We start from the raw sequence: 20135 nt of genomic DNA on the forward strand, positions 1-20135 counted from the left end.
TTTAGTTAGTATATTTAATCATTGTCAGAAATATTCTAAATGCACTCTACTAAAATGTTTTCTAAACAATTAATAAATAAAGACCTGAATCCTGAACAATAAAAAAAGTCAGACAAACTCACTTGATGGATATAAGCTATATAGTGTATGTATAATTTCAAAGACTTCTAGATTTTGGGACAATAAGATTATGATGAAAACAGATTGTTTAATTTTATATAACACAATTTCAGCAAAAAAAAAAAATACCATCAAGCTACACTAAATTATGATTAATAATTTTAATCTTAATGGTAAAAAATTTTGTCTTATCAATCTAAAGAGAGGAATTTGATGTGTAAAGATTTGAGTCAAATATAAAGTACCCGTAAAATGTAATCATTTCTCATAAAGTATAAGCAACTTTATAACAGCCTCTGCACAAAAAGAACACCTTTTCCTATTTCAATAGTAATTCTGAAAAAAGTTTAAGTTTTGGGACAAATTTCTTTGTATTTTAACAATTTACTAGGCAAAAATGCTAAAATGCAAATATCTTACAGAATAAAAAATAAAAGAAATTCACCTTAATAAAAATTCATCTAGCACCTACTACATAAAAGGTATATGTGCTATGCTAACTGCAATGCATTCAGTCAGTAGAATAAAATAATTACTTTTTCTACTAGTTTCACACTTTTTATATCAAGTTCACCAATTTCTATAGTTTTGCCTTTTTAAAAAACAGTAGCTATGAATTTAGAGAATCTGTTCCCTTGGATTAAAAAAAAGTAGTTAAAAATTAGTTAGAAACTCCCACCTTCTGAAAGATGTAGAGAGATGGAAATGTACGGGATATATCCAACTTAATTAATTCCAGACTGGCCTCCCGATCAGCAACAGATATACCTGTATTTGCCAGATAGATAAAATGAAAGTGATTAGTTGGCTACACCCAGTTCATTCTTGTAAACACAGAATGATCATATAGCATATACGTTACTTAAGGAAAGTTAAAAGCTGAACAATCAAGAAGTTTAAAGAAATGCCACATAGCTTTTGCTTGAACTCTATTAGAGCATCTTAGATGAAGAAAATATCTATATTTATCAGAAAGATGTATAGTGAAGGATTTCCACTTCCAATTTTTATAGAAGACAGAGGGTAGAACGTAGGGTTTTTTTTTTTTGACAGTAGGTAAACTATCGCTCCCACAATAACTAGGAAAAAACAAACACATTTCAAATATTACATGTTTCTTTTAAAAGGTACAAGAGAGCTGTGTACACAGAGAGGTTGAGAATTAAATCTCAGGAATGAAGAGCCCTTCCTAGCTGAGTGATACCAGTGGCCATTTTTCTTCTTGGGGCACCTCCCAAGTCTGGGCCTGGACTCAGGATTGAGCATGTTATAGACAAAGGTACTCTGCTTGGGGAAAGAGAAACCAAAAGAACTTTTCATAGCCAGGTAAGACTGATGTGATAGATAAAGCCTGGAGGTGTACCTGATTTCCTCCTATGGGACTTTTACTGAGTGCTACTGTACTGCAAAAAACCAGGTTGAAAAGACAAATTGAAATCACCCAAAATCATATGGTCCTTGGGAGAGAGTCTCATAGAGGAAGGAGCCTGTAATCAAAATAGGACAGTTCTTCCCATCAAGAAATTTGAAACTAGAGATGAACTAAGTCTACCTAAAGCTGCAACCATGCTCCAACCTAGCTCGGTTACTGACTGAACTGAGGCGATGACCCAACTGCTAACAAAAGAACATGCTTCCTTTGCAGGGGAAACATCAGATTCAGCTTATACATTCTTTTTATATATGACTGACATACAATTAAAAATTTTAAGATAATGCAAAGAAGCATGAAAATATAATTTCTAATCAAGGGGAAAAACAGCCAATAGAAGGAGACCTGCAGATAATCCAGTACTGAAATTAACAAACAAGAGCATTATTTGCTATATATCAAATAGAGGAAAAGATGGGAGGAAATGTATGAGATGGCAAGATGAAGAATTTCCACAAAGAAACAGAATCTACAAAAATAACGAGGTGGACATTCTAGAATTACAAAGTATAATATCTGAAATTAAAGACTCATTGGACAGATTTAATAGACTGCATATAGAAAAAAAGAAGATTAGTGAACTGGATTACAGGTCTGTAAAAATCATCTAAACTGAGGCACAGAAAAAAATTTGTTTTAAGTATAAAAGACTTGTGTGACACTGCTAAATGAGCTAACATACATGTAACTGGAGCCCCAGAAAAAGGAGAGATGGGGTAGACGTAATATTTGGAAAGATAATAACCAAAAAAGTTAAATGACAACTGCAAATTATAAACATTCAGGAAATAAGAAAACAGTAATTTAAATAGAACATTGCTACTGATTGGAACAATTCTTCATTTATATTCAATTAATTTCTACTAAAGTATAACTTATGTTAATCATGACAAAATATCTCAGAAGCAAATACTTGTAATTTTAATGCTTATACTTTCAATACTTCATAAAAATGAGTTTAAAAGGAATGACGAAACAGTTACATTTTCATCTTCCTTACACCTTCAGTTTCCCACAAATACCTGACGTAGGTAAAAGGTCTTAGGATGATGCTTACATGAGCCCATATCGAAATTAAGTCTTCTCTCTAAACCAGTTTAGTCAATTTTCCCCAACCTACTGTTCACTTTACTAAAACAGAAAAAAAGAGTATCAAGGAATTTAAGAGTTGTTTACATACTCATAGAAAACCACTCTGAGATGTGCACCATTTCTCCATCCCAAGCCATGTTCATTTTAAGAGTTTCACTTACAAGCAAGGGAAGAATTTGTTTTCTATGAAGCAGAACAAATGTACAAAGAAAAGTGACTGGCAGACAAATAGCTTTCCATTTCATTATTCGAGGACAAGAGATAATTGAAAAAATTTACCTAATTTCAATAATCTCTGATAATAGAAAAAAACAAAAAACAAAACTGTTCCTGTTTTCTCCAAAATGATTAGGAAAAAACATGATGAGAGTGGAGGGAAAGATGGGGGTCTATAAATGAATTAAATGAACAAAGATTAAGGCATGACAACAATTATAAATAACATACTAGGGAGTGAGTGCAAGTCAGTGAGAGAGGAGACAGGAAGTCACAAGTGAGGTATGAAGATCATCCATGTTTAAGTTAAGAAAGAGTTGGCCAAAAAATACTCCACCCATTAATCTTACTGTTGCGATTAAATCCTGGGCTCTGGAGCCCCAGGACCTGGGTTTATTACATCATAGTTTCACTGCTTACAAGTTAACTACTTTCAGCTTCAGTTTCCACTTGTATCATTCAGGATAATACTACCTACCTAACAAGTTATTAACATTAAAGGAGATAATGTATGTAAAGCAATTACTATAGTTCCTGACACACAGTAAATGTCATACTATTGTTTTCAGTGACAGGATTTTCGTCTAGAAATTTGTATTAAAAAGAATAATCATACCTTCTGTATCGTTCTCTGAACTTGTTTCACTGAAGCTTTTCCACCGTTCTTTTGCTCTTGATAGGAAGATTTCATAAAGTTCTGGGAGAAAAACAACAACAAAAAGCCATAAATAATAGGAAAGAAATATATTCACATATTTTTATTTTTACTCTTAAAAATAAAAAACAAATCCTATTATAGGTCCCTTATGTAGCAGGCATGAAAAATGTGGCAAATTGAAGCACTTGATTCTACTAAAACTATACATTACACAACTATAAATATAGCAAATAAAAATACTGCAGAGTGGTCATACAAATAGCTACAATATAGAATGTATGTATGAGGCAGGAAGAGATGCTTCTGTTAAAGGACTATAGTTGTAGAATAGCAGAAACATGATTTTTGGAGTCAGTCAGACCTAGATTCAAATTCCAGCTCTGCCACTTACTACCTGTGGGACTTCATGAAAGTCACCTGATAACTCTGGAACTTGGCTTTCTTCATCTGTAAACTGGAGGAGAATAATACTTACTCATGGCGTTACTGATGATTAAAGAAGATCATTTGTAGAGCTCCTAACGCCTTACAGACCCTCAATAAATGCTGGTTCTTGCTTTCCTTCTCTCTTGAAACTGGTTTCTTCATTATTATATTGCTATCTAAAGCTACCTAAGCTATCCAAAGCTACCTAAACTTCACACAGACTTGGTCAGAGCCTACATGCATAAGATCTCTCCCCCTATCTTTTTACTCTAAGTGCCCAATCAGTTTTTGAGACTACCACTCTATACTTCCACATGCAGGATCTCATTAAAATTTCAAGAACAGAAAAATTGAAATTTTTTTAATTCTCAAATTTTAATTGTCTTTACTTTCTATTTCTACTAACCATTACAGATAATTTAAATTATACAAAAATTTCAATGACAGAGGAACAGCAAAAAATGTCTTGCCCAAATATCAACATTTATATATTGTCCAAAATATCAAGAACATTTTTGGCTTCAGTTGATCTTTATAAAAATTTTGTTTCTTTTTAAAGGTAATACATGAAACATGATTTTAAAAAAAATTAAAACAGTACAAAACAGTATAGAGTGAAAAATAAATTTCCTTCCCTCAGATGCAACTATGCATACCAGAGCCCTAAAGATGAAATATGCATGCACATATATATACATAGTCATTTTTTTAAACGAAGATATTTGTTTAAGCAAATATTTTAAGCAAAATATTAATTACAGCACTGATCTGCATCTTGCTTTATTATGTTGGAAGTTGTTACAGATTAATAGAATAAGTCTAATTTAGTTTTAACAACTGCACAGTATTCTAATGTATGACTGTACCATAATAAGTATTCTTACATTGCCAAGAATTAGATCATTATAAAATAAGTGATGAAATCGATGTATTTCAAATAGATTCTTATTATTCTGATCTCTTCTTCCTACTGTTCACTTTTCATTACTATTAATGGTTTGGAAAGAAGAAATTTTTTTAAAAATCAAACTCAAAATTTCTACTATTTGTGCCCCACTCCATCAACGATTTGGTATAAGAGGTGGATGTAATTTTTAAATGTAGATATACAATTTTTTTTGCAGTAATCTGGTACCAAATTGAAGCTGATACTTTTTTATTTCAAACTGCTTCCAAGCCAGGTCCAGCTTCACTATTCTACCCAAATTTTAAAACTGTCTTGGAAAAAGAAAGGCTCACCAAACAAATCCATCATCTTTGGAAGTCACAAAATTGATTCAACAGTAAAAATGTGGTAATACATTTCAAAACATCAAAGGACATCTCTCCAGGGAAGATTTACAGTACTTATCTACAATAAGAAGACATGCATCTCAGTTCAACCCTTTGCTTGACTCCGCATGTCATACTTATTTTATTTTGAACCTATCAATGTAGAGCTTGAAGGCGACTTACAGATACGTCTTGGACTTTAACAGAAAATACCTTGAGATCAGTATATATTTCACTTTCTGATTTTCTGACAATGATGCCCATTCTCAGAAAACTGTACACATTCTCAGCAAATTTCAGTTTCACTATAATTTTGTTTATTATCACAAAAAACTTTTAGAAAAATCCTATGAGATAACTAATAATCTTATCCCCATTTTACAGATGAAGAAAACTAAGACTTCTAGATGTTAAGTAATTTGCCCAAGGTCACAAGCCTAGTATATGGTAGAACCAAGATTTGAACCATATTTGACTGACATTAGGAACCTTATTCTTAATTACTAATCTCTAATAATTATAAATGTCATGATTAAAACAAATACAACAGATAAAAAGTCAAACTTCTAGAGCCATTGAAAATAAACAAGATTATCAAAAGTAGATTTAATTCAATCGAAATTTAGCTTCCTTCCCACCACTAATGAAAAAGAGAAGGGAATACACATTCCTGAATACATAATTGTTTAGTAGAGAAAACCTAAAATTACTTTGAAAATAAATGATGCAGTTATGTTACAAACTTTATAAATTTTAAGCTTAAAAAAAGAACTTTTTGAGTATAGTATCACAAAAGGTTAATACCAACTAGTCAATATTTTAATGATAAGTTATGAGGATACCTAACAATCTAAAGTTTTCAACAAAACAAGACTGCAAACCAAATAAAACTTCAAATAGTCACCAAGACTTTATTGCCTTATCTGTATGCAAAACAGATTCCTAATGCTTTAAGAACAATTACACCTTAATATCCAGGGTTTTAATTATCTAACTGAAAGTTCTAACTATAATGTAAAAAAACATTTCCTTTTAATCTGTTCTAAGCACAGAAGGGAAAAGAAACCTCAGGAAAGAACAGTTAAGTCATGTAGAATCTAACCGTTTCTAGCTAAATTTAAAACTCTAAATTTTTCCTCTAAATTCTATATTTAAAATTTTTTTAAAAAGTCTGGTTAAAATAACATGTTCATTACCAGACATTTGTGAAAATTAATTTTAAAAATCATACATAATCACGCTATTCAAAGTTGGCATCACTTTTAGAACTTAAATGTAAACATTTTGATTATTGTTGTAATCTGTCGAGATATACAGAGGGTGGAAAGTGTCAAAAAATGCATAGGCATTTTAAGATAACATCTCTTAAAATGCGTATGCATTTTTTTGGCACCCCCAGTATAAAAAGCAGACTGCTGCAATGAACACACTTATTGAAAAATTTGCACCCAATCCTGATTATTTCCTTAGAGTAGATTCTTAGAACTGGAATAAGCAGCTCAAAAGTTATGTTTTTTGAGGCTTTTGGTAAATGGTCCTAAATTATTTTTAGTCACATTTTATGTGGGTAATTCTCATTCATTTTAATCACTTTTCATTTGAAAGGTAAAATACCGTACCTTGAAATTCTTTTAACTTATATGTCATTGATTTGACTATCACTAGGAAAATGGTTAAATAAATTCTAATACAGCCAAACTGTGGAATATAGTGCAGCTATAGCACATGTAACGTACACTTGTATGTAATGACATGAAAGTATGTTCAGGACAGATTACAGCATGAAAAACAGCAAGCCATAGAATAATCTCATGGTATAAACTTCTCTTTTGTGGGGAAAAAGGAAGAAAAAGAGTAGCCTTAAAAATCATCACACATAGAAACACACTTTTTTATGTACACAGAAAAAATATCTGGAAGAATATATACCAAATTGCTTACTTGTACTTATAGTAGGATCAAAAGCCAGAATTTAGGTAGAAGAGATGGAAGAAATATACAGGTTGTATTTTATTGCTTGACTCTTTTACAATAAATATGTAAATAAATATTTTAAGTAACAGTAACAGTATATTATTTATATTATTATACTAGAGTCCCCATGTCTTTCTGTGGTGCCACCATCCTTTAGCAGTATCACTATTACTCAGACCTACTTAGCACCTTTATTTAACTATTTTACATTTCCCCCTATTTGATACTATCCTAACTTTTTTTTTTTTTACTTCATTAAAACTACTCTATATTTCACTCCTATCCATCAAGGTTTTACAAAACTTAAGAAAATAAAAACAATTCCTTGAGTCTTTTTATTTTTCTGTTTTTTGTTTTTGTTTTTTAAGTTTAAAATATCCCCCCTCCCCCAAAAAAATAATTGTCCAAAAGACTGGTTTGGGTAATGATGTTGGAAAAGAAATTTCTAGACTTCCCCCAATATTTATGTGGCTTTTTTTTTTTTAAATAAAGGGGGACCCCTTCCATAATTATACTGTATTATTTTTCCCTATATATACTTATTTATCCACTGCTACCTAGAATCCCAGAAGTTTTTGTAGTTATCTACAGTTAAGATATTTGGATATCAAGCATATTGTGATGGTTGTAAACTAAAGGAAAACTCACAGATCTTATTTTGAGAATACGAAATATAGTAAGTTACTTATTAAATCAGACCAGGTTTTAGAAGGGGATGGGGAATGAAGCATGCTCTTAAAATAACATTATATATGGTAATGCCTTTTTAAATGGCCAATCTACTAATCTGCTTTGTAATTCTGAAGATGACTATTTGCATGTGTGGGAGTAACTGAATATAGAATACAAACCAGGAGTGATATTTAGTTCATTTCCTACAGCTAGACTCCAAACTTTCCCACGAACACTAGGGGGCAATCCCTGCCACCACAATTCTCGAACTCTTCTTGTACTACGCCTAGAATTAAAGGGGGAGAAAAGGAGAAAGTTACTTTTTATACCAAAAATACTAGTTGCATGATGGTTTACCTAGTCTATGGCCAAGTGACTGAATGATTTTTAAGAACATAGAGAGTTAAATATGTGATGCATTCTTTCCATTGGGTTCACGCTTGTAGGCCAAAAAAAAACAAAACAAAACAAAAAAACCCCACAAAAAACCTAAAAAATATATAGTACCCTAAAGTGAGACAATAGTAATTTAAAGGAAACTGCCTTTTATATCTGCCATTTACACTGATAAAATGAGAGAATCAGAAATATGTGAACAATTATGCAAAAACAGGATAAACGGAACATAAAATTTTGTTGTCAATTCAGTACCAAAAAGAAAATCACAAAATATTTACTACGGGTAAGGCCTTAGTCTTTAAGAGGCAGTGTAGTCTGCTTTAGAGTCAGAAAGAGTTAAGTTCAAATCTGCTTTAACCACTCATTAATTGTATAACCTTGGGCAAATCACTTAACCTTTCTGGCCTTGAGATTCCCTGTAAGATAAGTGGGTGTAAAGGTTGTCAGAATCAAATGCAATTACTTATGTAAAGAACCTAAGGTAATATATGTCACACTGTCCAATATTTAACAAATTCCCAATGCATATCCTATACTAGGCATAGAAGACATCTCCTACCCTCCAGTCTAGATGGAAGATAATGCGTGTAGAAAAATATTATCAAAAAATAAAAGGCAAAGTAAAGCAAAAAGTATATTAGTCTCAAAGTACAATGGGACATTACAGAAAGGAAACATCATATATATACAACATATTCTCCTGATTAGGAAAGGAGCATATTAAAAAACACTTTTATATTTAACATTTAGTAAATGCATCTTACAATGAATGTACATACTTAATATTTTCTTTGCAAAAACCTGCTATTACATCAGCAGTGCATCTTGCTACAGATAGTATGTTAGAATTTTTAAAATATGGTAACTGAGGAAAAATTAAAAGTTTCATGAGTTGATTAACATTTCAGATAGGTCTGAAAGGATAGGTAAAATTCTGACAGGCATAGAGTATGGTCAGTAAGGGAAGTAGGTAATAGAGACTGAGGGGTTTATAAAAGCAAAGGCACAGAAATAAGCATGAAATTTTTCAGACATTGGTTAACAATATAATTTAGCCAAAGAACAAGCTACATGGTAGAAGTACCATATTTTGCTGTGTATAATGCGCTCCTGTGTATAATGTGCACCCACGTTTTTGGCCCAAACTTTCAGGGGAAAAAAATCTTCTGTTTTAATTTTTTAGTACTACCCATGTATAATGTGCATCCTTATTTTTCCCTCACAAATTTGGGCAAAAAAGTACGTGTTATACAGAGCAAAATACGGTAATAAAAGTACAGAATTGGTAACATGAGATCTTTGGAGACAGACTGGAATTCAGGAAAAGTATGCTTACTTACATTACTTCCCAATTGGGCAGTATTTCATTGATCCAAATTACCATTGCATTTGCAATATTTTCTTCCTGTTTAAATCGTTCTTTCATTATTTTTTTCCTTTTATGTGCTTCTTTAATTTCTGTTTTAAACAAGTAAAAATTATTTCAATACAAAAGAGCTAAATCAAAACCCCCTTCTCTTGCTACCTAAGTCTACTAGAGAGGCTTTTCAAAAAAATATTCTGATAACAGGAAGGAAGGAAAAAAGAGAGAGGAGAGGAAAAGTAGAAGAGGGGAGAGAGCAGGAGGGAAAAAAAGAGAAAGAAAACAAACTTGATTAATATAATTTTAAAATAACATCTCCTATTCTACAAAGTGGAATAAAGGCCAGAAAAAAATCATTTAAATAGATTACTATATTACGTATTCTATTTATACTTAATCAATGAACTGAAATTTGTCATGCATTAACTATGTAAAAAATAAACAACTGTGAGCAACTAACCAATACCCTTTTTTTAATATGATGGGTTTATGAACTTCCTCACATAAAAACAACACTAAAAAATGATTTTGCCAATGGTGCTATTATAGTAAACCCTTTTTAGTATGATGCTTCACTTTACAAATTGGATTGAAATTTGAAAATCCCCCTAACACACACACATCCACACAACATCCCTCTAAAAATCAGAAGTCACAATTTCGGAAGAAGAGATACCTCAAAAATAGGGAAGATATATATATATATATATATACACACATACACACACACACACACACACACACATATGTATGTGTGTATGTATACACAAATGTACATATAATTATATGTAGTTATAGGTAATTTTAGAACCAGTGGGAACTTCAGAGATCAGCTAGCCAAAGCGCTCTCAATTTGTGTTTCACATGTGCCTCTGAAACTGTCGTAAGGGGCAAGTAGGAGTCTAAGCAGGCAGTTTCACTTTTTAAAATTGGTTTCATGTATTCAGATTCTATACAAGATTTCGATGGAGAGGATTCCACTGCTTTTAAAAAAAAAGTATTGACGGAGGGACTTGAAAGCCCAGATCTAGTTGACCTGCTCCCCCAACACTTTACAGATGAGGAAACCAATATTAGGTCTACTTACAGTGTCACACCCAGGTAAGTATCAAACGGGATTAAAACTATGATCTTCTGATTTCCCAATTCAATGTTATTCCTATCATATCATGGTGTTTTTATCTACTTATCAATAACTATCTTAAATATTAATTAAATAGTAAAGTCAGTGTCGAGAGTCAATTAAAATTTGCTGGGTATGTTAGAAATATTTCAAATTCTGTACAGTAAAACGTACTCAACCTATGTTTAAATAATTAGGCCTCTGAGAAAGATATAACTGGCCTTAAAGGTTTACTGTAACATTAAAGAATTAACTTCATTTCCAAAATAGTGCCACAAAATAGAACTGGATACTATTATAATGTTCTAATCACTTAAGTCAAGGAGAAAATATCAGTTGTTTAAAAGGCATAAATTAAAAGTATATATATAGCTGTGTAATATATTTTAAAAATATATCTTGAGCTAACAGTGTTGAAATCACCTTCCTGCTGAAATCAGTAAATTTATGAATTGGAGTTAAATTTTATACCTCGTTTTTTAGCCTCAGCCACCATTTCGTCATATTCTTGTCGGTGACGTAAAGCTTCTTCCACAGATTTGGCAGGAAGATTTCTGGAATAAATTTTAAGTCAATTTTTTTAAAAGATTAACTTTTAAAAGTATTAACTTCTTCCTTTTAATAGCCAGAATTTCTAACCTAACTGTCTCATTTTATACAGTAAGAAACTAAAATGTTGAAAAGAAGTCTGTATTTTAGAAAAGAATCAGAATCCAGGTGGGTAATATTTGTGTTTTACACATATATAATTTGTGTTTTACATATATACAGAGGGTGGTAAAAAATGTATAGACATTTTAAGAAAGGATAAAACTATTAATTGTAATACTCAATATATACTGATAACAAAAGATGAATACAAGTCACGTTTGACTTCTGCAATTAGAAGAGGTGTTCAAAGTGGTTACTATCAGCATCTAGACCTTCTGATTATGGCGAACTGCTGCTTTAGCATATATAACATCTCTTAAAATGTGTATACAATTTTTTTTTGGCACCCCGGTATATGTATGTTTATATATTATTTCAAAATATCAGATTTCAGCCAATATTTCTAGGTTATTTGTTAAACCCATTTACTGTGGTTTTTTGAAGTCAACTTTTTGGAGGTATAATTTATGTATAAAATGAAAAGCATACTTTATGAGTACAGTTTGTTGCGTTTTGACATTAAAAGTATTGTTTGACGAGGTTTGACAATACCTGTGCAACTAATGTACCAATCATGATATAGAACATTCCATGATTCCACAGTTTCCTTGTGACCCTTTACACTCAATACTTACCTACCTCCTACCTTAGGCAATCACATCTCTGATTTCTATCACTACATATTAGTTGGTTGCCTTTTAAAGGGTTTCATATGGATAGTTTTGTGTCTTACTTCTTTTGCTCATCAGCATATTTTTAAAATTAATCCATGTTATTCTGTGTATTACTAATATATTCCTTTTAATTGGTGAGTAGTATTCCATTTATCCATATGGATGAACTTTAAACTGTTTCCAGTTGGGGGTCACTGTGAATAAAAAGCTACTATAAATATTCAATTCAAGTCTTGTGTGGGCATCTGCTTTCATTTCTCTTTCTCTAAATATCTAGGAGTAGAATTCTTGGTAAGTGCAGGTATACTTTTATAACAAACAGCTTTGCACTTTTAGAATTTAAGGTAACATTCTGAATAAAAATTTGATAATCAGTTCATCACTTGCATATCCTATATTTTTGTTTATAAAATCAATGGCTTCACTGAGTGAGTCAGTGATTTACATCTATGGCTATGCAGAAAGAAATATATTTAAGTATTACCACATATCCGAATGCATCATCATAATAATGTCCGGTTTCTGGAGTCAATTTTTCAAATCATTTTCAACAGACTAGGGTGAGGAAAGGTTATGTGACAAACTTTCAAATCATATGTTGTACCTTTTCCTCTTCTCAAGTTAGATTCCTCAGGTAGGTTGTAGGAGGGAGGAATAATGGTTAAGACTTCTGTTTCAGATCATAATGGAATAAGAGTGACCACATTTACCCTCTCACCTTAATTAATTAGAAAAATGAACAAAATATATTAAACCACAGTGTTCAGACACTGGACAATGGGCAGCACAGGACAGTGATCATTATGAAAAAGGAAACAAACAAGGTAATCCTACAAGTGCCTGAGTTTACAGCCTGGAGCTTCCAGGTCTCAGTGCTAGGAGTACCGAAACATAGTCCACCAATCTTGCTGAGTTAAGGAAACAGTTCAGAGTAGGAGAGTCTGAGATAGCTAGACTTTGCAGATTAAAGTACCAGAGAGAAGGAAGCTACAAAGGAGTTGTCTCAAATCTTTGGCTGAGTACTGATCTATGTGTGCGTGTAATTAAACTATAGTGCTAGGAAAAGAAATATCAGAAAGAAATAGGTAGAACATGCTCAAAGATCACACTGGACCAGTCAAAGTAGAAAGAACTCCAAACAGAGAGGGAATCAGGTGGAATCCTTTGGATGTCAGTAGTAAGAATAAATTAGCTCTAAACTAAAGGCTGTCCTGCAACCACTCTAACAATGATTATATCAAAAGGAACAAACCAATTCCAAATAACTGCATACCAGATTAAAGCCAAAAAATATCTAAAGAAACACGGAAAAAGTATAGCACCCAACTATGTAAAATCATAATATCTGGTATCCAATAAAAATTATGAGGGATGCAAAGCAGCAGGAAAATACAAATCAGAATGAAAAAAAAATCAAACAGAAATAGTGCACAAACGTCAGATAATAGGATTATAAATCAAGGATGATAAAACTGCTATTATAAATGTACTCTAGAAGGCAGGAGCATAAGAGAGAAACTCAAAACCCAAATCAAACTTCTACAGACGAAAAGTATAATTTCTAAAATGAAAAACACAAAGTATGGGACTGACAGCAGATTATAAACTGCAGGAAAAAAAGGTGAACTTTAAGATATAATAGAAAACTACACAAAATGAAACAAAAACAGAAAAAAAAGAGCCTATATCAGCTCTGGGTCATGAACAGTATCAAGCAATATATATTTAATTGAAATCTCAGAAGAAAGAGGGAGGGGTAAAATAAAATAAAAATAGTTGAAGGTTAAAATTTTTCCAAAGTTGATAGAAAACTATAAATGCACAGATACATCAAGCTCACCAAACAGAAGGACTATGAGGAAAACCATACGAAAGTGTATTACAACCAAATCATGAAAATCAGACATAAAGAAAAAATCTTAAAAAGCGAAAGAATTCACAGACAACAGACCAGCACTACAAAACAAGGAACATACCGTAGAATGAAATGACATCAGATGGAAATTTAGAGTTACACAACCTCTCAGAAGAGAAAAGAAGGTTTAAAGAAAAAATAACAAAAACGTATGGTGGTGTATGATGGTTAATTTTGTGTCAACTTGACCGGGCCACAAGGTGCCCAGATATCTGGATAAACATTATTCTGGGTGTGTCAGTGAGGCTGTTTCTGGATGAGGTTAACATTTGAATCAGTAGACTGAGTAAAGCAGACTGACCTCCCCAATGAGAGTGGGCCTCATCCAATCTGTTGAAGGTCTAAATAGAACAAAAAGGCTAAGTAAGGCGGAATTCATATTCTCTCTTTCTCTCTGCCTGTCTTCGAGCTGGGACATCAGTCTTCTCCTGTCTTTGGACTTGGGCTGGAAATTACACCATCAGCTCTCCTGTTTTTCAGGCCTTGGAACTTGGACTGGAACTATAACATCAGCACTCTGGAGTCTCCAGCTTGCTGACTAAAGATCTTTGGATTTCTCAGTCTTGATAATCATGTGAGCCACTTCCTCATAATAAGTCTCTTTATATATAGGACATACATGGGGTTTCCACTTCTCTGGTGAACCATAACACATGAAGTTTATAAACACGTAGATACATATTGCTGTAATGTTCTTAAAAATGTAAAATGGCATATTACCTGAAGGTAATCTATGAAAACTTAAAATATATGTTGCAAACTGTGAAGAAATTACTAAAAAAAATACATAATTCACCAATAATAGACGAAATTAAATGTCAACAAAATATTTTACCCAAAAGGTGGCCAAAAATTAAAAAAATAGAACCTTGATTTGCCATCCTATGATAAAAGACTAATTTTTCTACCTCCTTAGAATGTAGGTTTAAACAGAGTTGTTTCTAGTAAGATTTAAGCAAAAGCGATTGTAGAACTTCTTGGAAGACTTCCAAAAAGGGGACTTGACTCAGCTGCAAGAGGCCTTTTATTCTATCAGACTTATTCCAAGGGCATGAGGTCAGTATGAGAATGAAGTCACTTGCTGAAGATGGTGGAACAGAAGGATATAAACCCGGGTCTTGGACTCATGGAGGCACCATACTAGCCCTGAACTGCCCACTATGGGCTACATATATATGAGGAAATAAATCCTTGTGTGTTTAAGCTACTATTTGGAGTCTATTATTTGTAGCTGAATGAAACCGCTTAGTGACACATCAGGCAAACAGTGATGACACTCTAAAGGTCAAGGACCACCACAAATCTCACCTATCTGACCCAACTGTTCTCACAATCCATTGAATTCAGCCCTCACACCCACACTAATTAACCTTATGATTCCTAGTATTGCCTACCCTTAAATTTTCAAATTGATGTTGTCCAAAGCCATTTCCTACCTAGGTCTTAGGACAAAACCATTAACTCCAATCCTAGCCTTAACTCTGATTTCCTTTTACAAAATACCCTGCCTGCCTCTATAGATACACTCTGGTTCCACAAAAGAATGGATTTAACTTTTCCTGAATTTCAGATATAATAATAATGCTATTATTACATAATGAAAAGAAAAACTTTACTTACTGCAACGAAAAAGAGACCAGTTAAAAATAAAAAGCTGAACATAAATATAGTTTTCAAGTAAGCAGTGATTCTGGACGCTGGGTAATACTATTTTCTCTTTTGCGTCTCCAGACCAGAGTAGTAAGTGCTTTTCTGGCGCTATTAATCTTTTGAATTTTTCTTCTGCTTTTCTAGCCCTTCTAACAACAACCTTGAAATGAATTTCTCTATTAAAGCCCCTCTGCTTGAAATTACTACATTGGTATCTGTTTTCCTGATTGGACTCTGAACCTTTAATATACAGAAAATTGTTTTAGTAATAGATATGTTTCATTTACCTTTAGAAGTTTTCGTTTTACCAGCAGAGAAACAGCTTAACTCAAATTTCGTTTCCAGTTTTCAAACTACAAATCAACTCTTAAGATTTCTAACCAGGTATTATTTTCCACCAAATGGGACCTGATCATTCCCTTCCCTCAGAATGCTGCCTGCTTCTCCTGGTGTGAAGCTTAATGCTTTTCGTACTCACAGCCTTTCTTTTTTGTTCCCACAAGTCCCATGAAAAGACTTGCCTAGACTTAATTACAGGCACACTCTGGGGATATGGTGTTCTACTTATTAAGAAGGTGGAATTTATAGATCTACATAGATCTCTTCTCTGCACAACCTCACAGTCCCTACCACATAATCTAGACCAGTGTTAAAACTTCCTGCAATGATGGAAATGTTCTTTTGTGCTGTCCACTAAAGTAGTCACTAGCTACATGTAGCTACTCAGCACTTGAAATGTGGCCAGTGTACCTGAGGGACTGAATTTTTAATTTCATTTAACTTTAATTAATTCAACTTAAATTTAGACAGCCACATGTGGCTAGCTGCTACCATAATGGACAGTATAGGTCTAGACTCTAGAGAAAGAGGGAGCAGTAATTGCCATCTAGGTTATGTACGTAAGGGATTGGAATTCAACTTTGAATAAACACAAAGATCACAGATTTTAAGTAAACACAGAACTGTCTCAAAACCATGGTTATAAAGGCCTACTTAATAACAGAGTACACTCCCTTTATAGACACGTCAGTGTTTCAGTGACAATTCACACCTTGATATTCGAGACAGTTATCCAAACTATGCTGACCTAGTCCTGAAAGATTTCAAGAAGAGGTTAGCGTATATCATTATACACTAGCATGAAATGATTTGCATAAAGGAATTCAACACTGTTGAGGAAACAGAACTTTTCAGAGAGTCTGACGTCAGGTATTTTTTTAATTGAGATTTCGTTTTTTTTAAATGAATACTTTCTGTGTTTCTCCGAAAATAAGACCTAGGTAGACCATCAGCTCTAATGCGTCTTTTGGAGCAAAAATTAATATAAGACCCGGTCTCATTTTACTATAGTATGACCGGGTCTTATACTAATTTTTGCTCCAAAAGACGCATTAGAGCTGATGGTCCAGCTAGGTCTTATTTTCAGGAACAGGGTATATACATACTCTAAAACAAAACAGTACATAAATAATTATTCTAAGTCTAGTGTCTACTTCTTCAAATCATAAAAACAAAAACCTTGCTATATAGTAGGTATTCAACATTTACGGTTCAAAGCAGAATGATCCTTATGGTAAATATATCAATCTTTGACAGTCTGAGGAAGAGCAAAGCTTCAGTACCATAATTCCTAAGCAACTATATGCTACACAGTGAGTAAAGGATAAAAACAAATACATATACAGATTTGTTTTTGTGGGTTGTTTTTTCCTTTTTTGAAAAATCACTAATTTTGCAGTCATCTGCCTGGAGAAGTAAATAAAAAAATAAAATAGAATTCTTCAGTCTTGAAAATCAAAGGCTGAGTGAATATTATTGATCAGTAAACACTAAACACCTCACTCAGCAATGAATTACTGTAAGAAAAAGACACAGTTTATCCCTATCTATTATGGCAGTGTCCATTAGTTATGTGGTCAAGGCAAGAAACCATTAATGACTAAGATAGTGAATCATGCTGAAGTCCATTTGCTGCTATCGACGTATTACATAAAAACCTACACTTTATTGTTTTGTACATCTGAAACTAATAAAACAAAACAAAACAAAAAACAAAAAACAAAACCCTATACTTTACTTTTTTGTCACCTTTCCACTTGTAGCTTTAAGGGTTTCTACCATTTTGTTTGGTAGTAGTGTGAACAGTAACTTACGGGAGCCAGAAAAGGAGGTAGCTCTATCCACTGGTGGTTTAAAAAATAGCCCTATAAGCGTAAGTGATTTAAAAAGTAGAAGGCTCATATCAACACAATTAGCTAGTATAAATGCTCTTATCTTCCTGTCCAAGGCTGTTTTTATTGTGAAGTGGAATAAAATAGGAACAAAGAGTGAGAAAATTAGCAAAACAATAAAATTATAGAAATTCCTATATTTGAAATCCTTTGAGACCTCAGATGATTAAATGCTATAACTGCATCATGTGTAAAGAAGTTTTGACTATAAAAACCTATGTAGTCAATGACTTTGGATGCTTCTGCAAATTAGAGGCTAAAAAAGGAAATGTTGCACCAATTCACAAACTCCCTTTGCAATGGGAAACTCTTCCACTCCTCTTATTATCACTGATCTACGGAAGAGGACGTTTCCAACATCAGTTTCCTACTGAGTAAAAATTTCTGCCTCTTTCTCCACCTCCTCACCGTTGCCACTTCATAGTTGAAATAGTGTTGTTACTAGAACCTGGCTGCATCCAGAAAAAGAAGAAACCTAGATGACACAAGTCTCTGCTCCAGCTTCTCGGCCAGTGAAGGAATGGATATTAGCTGGCCCAAATCTGCTATGAGAGTATTTTGGGGGAGATAAAGTAGAAGTGCCATTATAACACTCAGGTTGCATTCATGTATTGTCATCTGGTTTTATACTCAACAAAACTAAAGTTTTCATTCTTATCTACTCTCTATATCTTTGTTTTAATTGTTGAAGTAGAGGGAGAATTGAGTAATGATTAGGTATTCCATGTTCTGACACCCTGGAAAGCCTTTAGGGAAGGTATGTTTTGTTTGATAATACAACGACAACAAGTATGTTTGTTGGTTTGTTTTCTAGTTATATAAATGTAAGTTATATAATCACATTTCCCAAAAAAGACCCGTTCAAATTTTAAAAAGTGAACAATTTTTAAATTAAATTATAGCATCTCAAAGCTGACTGGAACAGTAGCTATCACACTGAATCTCTATATTACATATGAGCAAAGTTGCCCAGACACAGCATAAAACTCACAATATTTATTATAATTCCACTCTTAATTTCAGATAGTCAATAGTACGGTGGAAAAAAGTTATTTTATAAGTTGTTTAAACATTTCGGTACACTGAAATCTTATAATGTTATTGTGTCTGGCATATTTTTCAAGTTCCAATTTCATGGAACTGCTTGTATAAGTTACAAGAAACATTTAAGGGAAGCAGGTATCACTGAAGGTTGAAGACAAATACTTGACTTGATAGAAAAGATAAAGCCTAATCCTTAAAGGATTAGGTAGGTGAGCAGTAGAAATAGTAAAATAATTGCATTCCAAGTGAGGGCAATAACTTTAGCAAAGGCATGAAGACAGGACTTAGATACATTTGACTATAAAACAGAGGATGGTGTAAAGAAAAATGTGTCCCAAACACTCTCTAGAACAGAACTTTTGCATAATATTTTTATAAACTCCTTCCGGGAAAAAATTAACATTCCTGGTAATCCATTTTGGATGAATTTTAACAAGTTTAAAAAAGCACTTTGGGAACGTAGTCATCTACCTACTCAGCTGTCAGTCAAGAGTCTAAAGATCTTTAACCAGGTATTCTTTTCTTGCTTACCTAACTGCTCTTTGCATCGGCTTCAGCCTCGTTCTTTCTCCCTGGCAACAAGACTGAAATAAAACTTTGACATGTTCTCATAGCGAAAATTTCTGAAGTTTTTTTTTTTTTTTTAACCAATGGAAAAATGAGTATGAACACATCCATTTAATCCTAAAAAAGGAGTATCAGGATCACAATTCTGCAGCATAAAGAAATGTTAACAAGAATTAAAAAATAATATACTCATATCTAGCCCTTCTTCTCTCACAATGTCTAAAAAATATTCAGCCTCCAGACCCTTTTATTATTCTCCTCAGGATAATGGGTAGAGAAAAGCTTCAGACTAGGAAAATGGAAAAAAGGTTAGGAACTTTTACTCTGGAAGGAAAGAGAAGTCTAGAAGAAGAAAAGAAATAAATCCAGAGAGCCCAAAAAAGGGAAAAGAAGTTAAGAATTAAGTGGTCTTGCTTTAGGGAAGGTATGTTTTGTTTGATAATACAACGACAACAAGTATGTTTGATAATCAAAGACAACATGTTGAAGAAAACCAACTTTGAGGAAGGCTGAGAGGGGAGGAAAGGCAGAAATGAGAAGGGAAGAATTTAAGATGGTTTGCTTGGTATTAGAAATATATTCCTAATAATAGTGAACGAACTGGTTGACAGTAGTTAACATTTTAAGTTTCAATTTCAAAAAGCGTCCAAAAGGCA

General features: G+C 32.9%; 1 protein-coding gene across 2 annotated transcripts in view; it reads right to left on the reverse strand.

The window, feature by feature from the left end:
- Window positions 1–20135, reverse strand: part of TBC1D12 (TBC1 domain family member 12) — an 83833-nt gene that overhangs the window by 16068 nt on the left and 47630 nt on the right. For both annotated transcript variants that reach the window (XM_019739838.3, XM_088791944.1), the window contains 5 exons: window positions 11219–11301; window positions 9602–9719; window positions 8042–8148; window positions 3477–3557; window positions 800–888 (listed from right to left, as the gene is read on the reverse strand). In XM_019739838.3, coding sequence (XP_019595397.3) covers window positions 800–888; window positions 3477–3557; window positions 8042–8148; window positions 9602–9719; window positions 11219–11301 — 478 coding nt within the window. The remainder of the gene's footprint in view (window positions 1–799; window positions 889–3476; window positions 3558–8041; window positions 8149–9601; window positions 9720–11218; window positions 11302–20135) is intronic.

The sequence above is a fragment of the Rhinolophus sinicus genome, chromosome 15, assembly GCF_057876585.1.
Source record: "Rhinolophus sinicus isolate RSI-liver-muscle chromosome 15, RSI-T2T, whole genome shotgun sequence".
Classification (NCBI taxonomy): domain Eukaryota; kingdom Metazoa; phylum Chordata; class Mammalia; order Chiroptera; family Rhinolophidae; genus Rhinolophus; species Rhinolophus sinicus.